Raw genomic sequence first — 8353 nt, forward strand, 5'->3', positions numbered from 1 at the left:
TTAATGCCCAGCACGTGCAGGGGCGGTGTAGAGCAGGGTCGCCCGTCCCCACTCGGCCTGCGGCACTGAGAACCCCTCCCTGGGGCCGGGCTGCACCAGGAACTCTACACGGCCGTCCTGGCCAGGCTCCGCGGCAGCCACCGCCAAGTCCACGACACGGTACTGGTTGGTGAAAGCCAGGCCCAGGAGGGCTGGTTTCTCCAGGCCTGGTGGCTCCCCACCTCGAGGGCCGTGCCCCGGCCCCCTCCAGCAGTGGATCCGGAAGCAGCGGACTTGGGAGAACGGGTAGGCCCAGTGCAGGGTGCAGCTGAGTCGGAGCTGTGTGGGAGCAGGGGGACCCCCAGGCTCAGAGGCGACCGGCTGCCAGCGGACGTGGGAGATGGTGACAGCCTGCACCTGCGGCAGGGGGTTCAGCAGGCTCTTGGCGTCCACCACCTGGCAAAAGAGGGTGGCTCAGCGCAGGGGCACAGGGTCCCACGCCCTGCCTGAGTCCTCCACACCAGGAGAGAAAGCAGGCAGCGGGGCTCAGCCCCACGCAGCATGAGACCCCCCTCAGCCCTGGGTCCCGAGAAAGCGTCACCTGGATCTCCCCAAGGCGGCAGACGAAGGTCTCCTCCTGGCGGCTGCCCGAGGGGCGAAAGAAGCTGACAAAAAGGTCCTGCAGCAGGCAGTCCCGCAAGGTCACCTCGTAGCAGCTGTGAAGAGAGGGGCCCGGTCACGGTGGGGAGGGGGCATCCACGTCTACGGAGGGAGGTGGCCCGGTCACGGGGCGAGAGGGAGGCCCACCCTGACCTGGACGGCTCACGAGGAAAGGCACCTGAGCGCCCTGTGCTCAGGCAGAATTCTCGGTGCAAAGGGACGCTGGGCAACGGGCCCTGTCCTCAGGCAGGGTTCTCGGGGGGCAAGGGGACACTGGGCAGTGGGTCCTGTCCTCAGGCAGGGTTCTCGGGGGGCAAGGGGATGCTGGGCAGTGGGCCCTGTCCTCAGGCAGGGTTCTCGGTGCAAAGGGACTCTGGGCAGTGGGCCCTGTCCTCAGGCAGGGTTCTCGGGGGGCAAAGGGACGCTGGGCAGTGGGCCCTGTCCTCAGGCAGTGTTCTCGCGGAGGCAAGGGGACCCTGGGCCACAGGGAGCCCAGGCCCCCTCCTGCCAGCTCTGGGAGACCCTCACCCCCTGACGCCCGCCACCCTGGCATGAGCACGCAGCAGGATCGGGGCACTCACCGCTGGACCCAGCCCCCTCTGAGCGGCTGGCCACATCGGCCGGCCCACCTAGCCAGCTTGGTGGGGGGCACCCGGAGGAGCCGAGCACTGTGCCTCCAGTGGCTTGTCTCTGCTGGGGGAGGACACGGGCCAGTTCAGGCTGCAGCCAGACCCCAAGGAGGAAAGAGCCCCAGAGGGCTGCATGGGCGAGGGGACCTCTGGGCCAGGGCCCCTGTGCTCAGGCAGGATCTTGGGGGACGAGGGGACCCCTGGGCACGGGCCCCTGTGCTCAGGCAGGATCTTGGGGGACGAGGGGACCCCTGGGACGGGCCCCTGTGCTCAGGCAGGATCTTGGGGGACGAGGGGACCCCTGGGCCACGGGCCCTGTGTTCAGGCAGGATCTTGACAGGTGAGGGGACCCTGGCAGTGGGCCCTGTGCTCAGACAGGATCCTCGGGGGGCAATGGGCAGCTCAGGGAGGACTTTACAGAGTCCGGAGCTTGTGCCCCAGTAAGGGCCCTGAAGCCCAGAGGCGCATGCAGGCGACCTCCGCAGAGTGGGGAAAGGACGGACCACGTCTAAGGCTGGTGACCTCTTGCTCCAGCCTGGGCCCTCCTCAGCTGCTACCCCTCACGCTCCCTGCTCATCTCACATGTGACACTCAGGCCCAGGAGGCCCTTTCTGATCTGGGCACAGCCCCCGTCTAGGAGGCCATGGCCGCTGCTGGTGGAGGCCTCAGAGCACAAGGGGTGGGTCAGCAGAGAAGCGGCCTCTCCAGGCCTCGGCCGCAGCTGCTCTGACCCCAGGAAGGCAGAGTTAGACCGCCCTGTCCACACAGTCCCACAGTCCCCACACCCAGTGCGTCTCCCCGGACTTGAAGGGGTCCCCAAGCAGCAGAACAGAGCCGCAAGGAGCGAGGCTCTCCTCACCGTTCAGTGTCGAGATGCCACCGATGTGACAGTTGCCGGTGTCCCCCGTGCCGAGCTCCAAGGCCACTGTGACGGCCGAGGGTCCTTCAAGTTTATACACCAGGGACAGGAAAACCTTGTGTAGCACTGGGACCTGCAGGGAAAACAGCCTGGAGGAAGCAGGGCCACGTGAGAGGCCGAGTCACCCCCAAGTCTCCCCCTTCCCCCCAGAAACGGGGTGTCCGCCCATGCCTTGATCCCGCGCCGGGAGCCCTGGGGCTGTCTGGTGCCCCACGTGCCCATCGACACGGAACGAGGGGGAATGCTGACCGTGCCCACACCTCTCACCCCATCACTCACCTACCTCACAGCTACGTGTCCCACCTCGGGGGGCATAACCCCCCGGATGAGTAGGGAGCTGCCCCCGTTCCAGGCATCAGCCAGGCAGCAGTGGGTCTTCACCCAGCCCTGGCTGTCCCCCTCAAGCCGGTGCTCCCCAAACAAGGGCTGCAGCTCCTGGGCGCTGAGGTGGTACCAGGGTCCCGCCGCCGCCTCCTAAGTCAAAAGGCAGAGGTGGGTGGAGACTCGCTGGCAGCCAACAGGCAGAGCAGGCACCACACGGTGGGACGGCCAGACCACGCCCCGTCCTACCCCAGGCCCGACCCAGCCCCTCTGAGGCCACCGACCCCACGTCAAGCCGGCACCTTGGCCAGGGTGCGGCACAGCCAGACAGCTGCTGCCAACAGAGCAGTGCAGGGCGGCCACACACCTGTCCGTAGCAGACCCGTCGCGTCCCCAGGCCCAGGCAGAAAGACGTGACGAAGGGCAAGGAACAGATGCTGTGAGTGGGCAGGTAGCGTCCCAGCAAACCCCAGAACCTGCAGAGAAGGTGCAGCCAACTGCTGGGCCCAGGGGCTTACCAGCACCCCGAGCGCGCTCCCTGTGCCTCGCGGGGATCCCTCTCAGCCACCCTCCCAGCGTGGAGCGCACTTCGCCGCCACGTGCGGGCGCAGAGACTGTCTGAAGGAAGGGCCCTCCGCTCCCCTACCTGCGGGCTTTCCTGCCTAACTGGTCCCAAGACATGCCCCCGGAAGACAGCGAGGGGGTGGCTTTCTCATCAGCCCAGACCCCTCCTCTGCCCTGGAGAGGGTCGGAGAGCAAGACCCCGACCTACTGTAAGAATCCAGAAACTTCTGCGGCCCTTCCCGCCCCCAGCCACTGAACCAGCCCCGCCGCGCCCCCTCCACCCCCGCCACGCTGAACCCTCCGAAGGGCCGACGCACTTGTCCTCGTTCTGGAAGAACTCAGTCTTCTCCAAGCACTCGTACACCCAGCCGGGGGCAAACAGGGCCGCCGAGAACCCGTGCTTTCGGATCACCTCCAGCGACTGAGGACAGAGAAGTCAAGATCTCTAGCCTGCACTGCACGCCTGTGATACGGGGCCGCAGTGCAGCTTACAGACTCCCCGCCTCCTAAGCCCGTTTGCTGCTGTCGGGTGCTGCCGTCCAGCCAGCTCCCGACTCATGGTGACCCCCCAGGCACAACGCAACGAAGCCCCGCCCAGCTCTGCATCCCTGCGCTCCTCCGGGGCCAGGCTGTGGGGACCCGGAAGGCTTTCAGCAGCTGGCTTTCGGGGGAAAGCCATCAGGCCTCTCATCCTAGCTGCAGTCTGTTCAGCATCGCAGCGACTCGCATCCGCTGACACAACGGCAGGGGCTGCACAAGAAGCCTTGCCAGGAATCGAACCCAGGCCCCCTGCACGGAAGACCCGAATCCTACCACAGAGCCACGCTGCCTCCTGCCAGCCTCCATGAAGTCGGCTCTGGCTCACGCTGACCCCACAGACGTCAAAGCAGAACTGTCGTCCAAAGGGTTCTCAGCGCCTGACTTTTCAGGATACCAGACCTGTCTTCCAGACCGCCTCTGGGCAGACTTGAACTTCCAACCTTTTGCTTAGCAGACAAGTGTGTTAACCTTTGCACCGTCAAGTGCGGTGGGGCGAGTTCAGACTCGAGGCAAACCCATTTAACAGCTCTTCATGCTTCGTAAGGAGCTCTGGTGGCTTAGTGGTTAAAGCATTTGGCTGCTAACCAAAAGGTTGGTTGTTCAAACCCACCAGCTACCCCAGCAGGAGAAAGATGAGGCTGGATGCTTCCATAAGGATTACAGCCTTGGAAACCCTTATGGAGAAGTTCCCCTCCACCCTAAGAGGTCAACGTGAATCATTATCAATCCAACGGCAGTGGGTTTGGTTTGGTTTGATTGGGTGCTCTGGTGGCACAGTGCCTAAGGCATTTGACAGCTACCCAGAAGGCTGGAGGTTCAAACCCACCAGCCACTCCTCAGAAGGAAGGTTGGGCAATCTACCTCCATAGAGATACCACCTCAGAAACCCAAGGAGGGGTCGCTGTGAGTCAGATCCAACTCCAAAGCAGAGAGTTTGGTTTCGGTTTAGGTTACTCATTACCCCTGCAGTCCACAAACTGGCCAGGAGAGGGCGCCATGCGGGCAGCAGGAAGAGGTGCCAAGGAAGACTGAGGGCCGGGAGGTAAGGGTGCTACTCAACCCACATCTCCCCCTTCCCCCAAGTACATCTCCAGAATCACAGGGGTGCCGAGAATCCTCAGTTACCGGGTTAATTTATTCACGTAAAGCTTCATTGCTAACAGAGAGCCTTCCTCGGGCACTGGAGGCAGGACTGACAGCCCACCCAGGAGGTGGGAGGACTGTTGAGCCCAACCAGGTGTATCGGCCCAGGCACCCCTCCTTCCTCGTGGATGACATACATGGCTTGTCCTGCCAGGGAAACCTTGTACTGATTAAAGCAGAAGCCCACAGCAGCGGCTGCTGTACTCTGGTCCTTCCCCACTGAGCTGCCTGGGAAGAGCCGCGACAGACACTGGTGGTCCCCAAGCCTGAGACCCCTAGTGGTGCAGCTTTCCATCAACTGTTAACCCGAAGGTCAGCAGTCTAAACCCAGCCAGTGGTGGTGCAGAAGGCGGGCCTAGTAGTCTGGTCTGTAAAGATCACGGCCAAGAGCATCTATGGAATAGTTTTGTGTAGCAGGGTCGCCATGAGTTGGGACCCACTCGATGGCAAGGGTTTGGGGTTTTTTCGGTTCCCCAGCACCCCCCCCCCGAGAGCTCTGTCGGCACAGTGGTTAAAGCACTCATCTGCCAACTGGAAGATGGAGAGTTTGAACCCAGCATACACTCCACAGGAGAAAGATGTGGCAGTCTGCTTCCGTAAAGACTGCTGACACCTTGGAAACCCCGTGGGGCAGTTCACTCAGTCCTGCAGAACTGTGAGTGGCCGTGAACGGACCCACCGAGAGTGGGTTTGTTTTCTATGACGCCCACCCTGATGGCTTAAGATGTTATCTCAATGCTCTTAAAGAGCCCAAAAAGGCTGCCCAAGCCGGCAGAAGAGGAAGGGCAGGCGGGATCAGGCGCTCCATTACCACCTACATAAAAGCGGGCCACCTGACTGCAGGGAGGGACGCAAGGCGTCTAGTTAGGAAGCTCCTGGCCTCGGGTGACTCCCCAGCGTTTCAGTGCCTCGGTCCCCCTGGTCACTGCCACCCCTTTCCCTGGAGGTGGAGATGCCAGCAGGCAGTGCCCACCTTGTCTGTGTCGAAGCGGCCCCCAACGACGTTGCCACGGGCAAACACGTCCACCCCCACGTACACGTCCGCGCGGCGCCCCCCGGCATGTGCCACCATCCGCTCCAGGTGCTCCTCCCGCCAGTTGTAGTTGGTGAAGAAGCCGTCACACGCCTGGAAGAAGGCCCTGGAGGTGGCAGGAGCCCGTGAGGCTGGCGGGCGGGTCTCCCAGCAGCTCCTGCCCCACCCTCGGGTCCCCTGCTTCCGCTGCTGCCTCCAGGGTCCCTCCCTGACCCGCTGTCAGTACTCCTGCCCGGACAGGGATCCAGGTCCAGTGCCCTTGGCAGTCCCCACACTGGGCAACCCTATGCCTCCTGGCTTTCCTCCCCGAAAGCAGTCACATGCAAAAGGCCTCTAGGAGACTGGCCGTGCACCCTTCTCGCCCCTGCCTGCACCTGCGAGCTTCCAGGGTGAACTCCGGCGTGAACACCTCCGGGAGACTGGGGTCTTCTCTGGCCTGCCTGCACCCAGTGGGGCTCCCCGTGTGAACGCCTCCAGGAGACCATGGTTGCACCCCCTTCTCCCCGCCGTGGGGCTCACCCGTTCTCCTCGTTGAGTTCGTCTTGCCACTTGAGCTCCCCACTGCGCACCACGCTGTCATACCACAGCACCAGGCCCCCTGGCACCACCCGGTGCAGTTCCGAGGTCAGGTACCGGAGGAACGGCGGCAGGTTGCCCACCGCGGCCAGCTGGGGAGGGAACGTGACAGGACACTCAGCCCAGACATGTCCTTAGCTTGGCTGGGGTCATGCAGACCCTGGTGCAGGGCAGGTGGGAGGACACTGAGGTAAGCCCAAGAGTAAAGAGCCCCAGAAAAAAAGCCCTCGTGACCAGGGCCCCAACTCCAGAGCACTAAAGCCAGCCCTGAGCACGACCCACGGCAAGGGATGGGGTACAGCGGACCAGAGCCGCAGCGGGGCACAGAGCTAGGAGGAGGAGGCCACTGACCTGGCCGAGCAAAGCAGAGATGGACGAGGAGGGAAGGGACACGCCAGCGCTCAGCCAGGCGAGGGTTCTGCCCCCACAGCTACCGAGGTGCCAAGCCCCCCGGGAACCCTGGAGGAGTGGCTCCGACTGTTGGCGCTGGAGCTGGACGGCGAGGCCCAGGACCGGGTGGGACAGACGGTACTGGAGTAAGGCAGGGGCCCAAGGGCAAGGCGGTGCTCACACTTAGGGCATTCTCGATGTTGATGAGCCAGCCGTCGAAGCGGAAAAACTGGGCCATGCGGACCAGCTGCTCAGCCACGGCCTGGTAGGAGCGCTCGTCCCCCGCCAGGAAGGCTTCACACAGCTTCTTGCCCGCACTCCACTCGGTGATGAACGTCCCTGGAGGGAGGACGGGAGGTCAGGGCTGACACCCTCGGCCCCGGCGGTTCCCAGGGAGGAACCTGAACCTCGGTGGACGCTCCCGTTCTAGGCCACCCAGAGATCTGGGACCCCACAGTCGGAGCTGCAAAGCGCCCCCTAGTGGCACTGCTGTAGGCTGGCGTCCTGGAGCACTGGTGTAACGCTGGGGCCACACCCACCACCTGGTCTCATAAACGTTATGTGCCATCGAGCCGGACCTGACTCATAGCGACCCCTCCTTGGGTTTCCGAGGCAGTATTACAACGGAAGTAGATTGCCCCGTCTTCCTTCCGAGGAGCGGCTGGTGGGTTTGAACTGCCAGCCTTCTGGTTAGCAGTCAAGTGCCTTAGCCACTATGCTACCAGAACTCCTGGTTTCATTAACGGAAACACCACCAGTAAAACCAGTTGCCTTGCGTCCACTCTGCATGTCAGCGCAGAGCTCTGGTGAGTGGTCAATGCCTGCTGTCTGGAAACACTTCCAGGCCTCTCCTCCGAGACGCCTCTGGGCGCACCCCAGCCCCCAGCCTCTCAGTGGACACTGGACACGTCATACCCGTGTTTTATCGTCTGTGACTACTTTGCACTATTAGGGCAGCAACTGACCGAATGGCCCACAAAGCTGGAAGTATTTATGGTCTGGTTCTTCCCAGACAAGTGCCAACACCTGTGCCATCTGATAAGAGTTCTCTGCTCACCTAGACCATTCCTCCCTCCACTGGTCTCCAGGCCACCTGCTCACCAACAGGCAGGTCCCCGGGCCGCCTGCAAGACTGCTAAAGGATGTGGCTGGCTGAGAGCTAGCCCGGGCCTTACCCAGCACACACACCCCGTGCCTGTGGGCAGCGTTGGTCCAGCCCACCGGGGGGATGGTGACGGTGTGATGGCTGAAGTAGACAAAGATGTCAATGTACTGCCAGTGGTAGAAGGAGTAGGGGTTCTGCACCGCGGAGCCCTGGATGAACCTGGGCAGAAAGCAGAGTCAGTGCTGTGGCGGGGGGCAGCCCCGGAGAGGGGAGCCAGCGAGCCGGGTGAAGTTCTCCGTATGAGAGGGGGCCACGGCGTAAGAGGGGGACCCATGTCCACGGTAAGAGGGGCAGCCCCGGAGAGGGGAGCCAGCAAGCCGAGGGAAGTTCTCCATATGAGAGGGGGCCACGGCGTAAGAGGGGGAGCCACGGAGTAAGAGGGCACCCACATTCACTGTAAGAGGGGGAGCCACAGAGAGGGGAGCCAGCGAGCC

The 8353-nt window shown here is 63.2% G+C and overlaps 1 protein-coding gene across 1 annotated transcript in view; it reads right to left on the reverse strand.

The window, feature by feature from the left end:
• ENGASE (endo-beta-N-acetylglucosaminidase) overlaps window positions 1-8353 on the reverse strand; it is a 12040-nt gene continuing 3687 nt past the window's right edge. Inside the window, exons 4-14 of the mRNA XM_007959832.1 lie at window positions 7930-8078; window positions 6936-7093; window positions 6308-6456; window positions 5729-5894; window positions 3390-3493; window positions 2876-2984; window positions 2471-2661; window positions 2128-2276; window positions 1221-1332; window positions 581-695; window positions 1-435 (exon numbers count right to left, since the gene is read on the reverse strand). Coding sequence (XP_007958023.1) covers window positions 1-435; window positions 581-695; window positions 1221-1332; window positions 2128-2276; window positions 2471-2661; window positions 2876-2984; window positions 3390-3493; window positions 5729-5894; window positions 6308-6456; window positions 6936-7093; window positions 7930-8078 — 1837 coding nt within the window. The remainder of the gene's footprint in view (window positions 436-580; window positions 696-1220; window positions 1333-2127; window positions 2277-2470; window positions 2662-2875; window positions 2985-3389; window positions 3494-5728; window positions 5895-6307; window positions 6457-6935; window positions 7094-7929; window positions 8079-8353) is intronic.

This window comes from Orycteropus afer, unplaced genomic scaffold (genome assembly GCF_000298275.1).
Source record: "Orycteropus afer afer isolate SDZICR_OR568_19922 unplaced genomic scaffold, OryAfe1.0 scaffold00018, whole genome shotgun sequence".
Taxonomy (NCBI): domain Eukaryota; kingdom Metazoa; phylum Chordata; class Mammalia; order Tubulidentata; family Orycteropodidae; genus Orycteropus; species Orycteropus afer.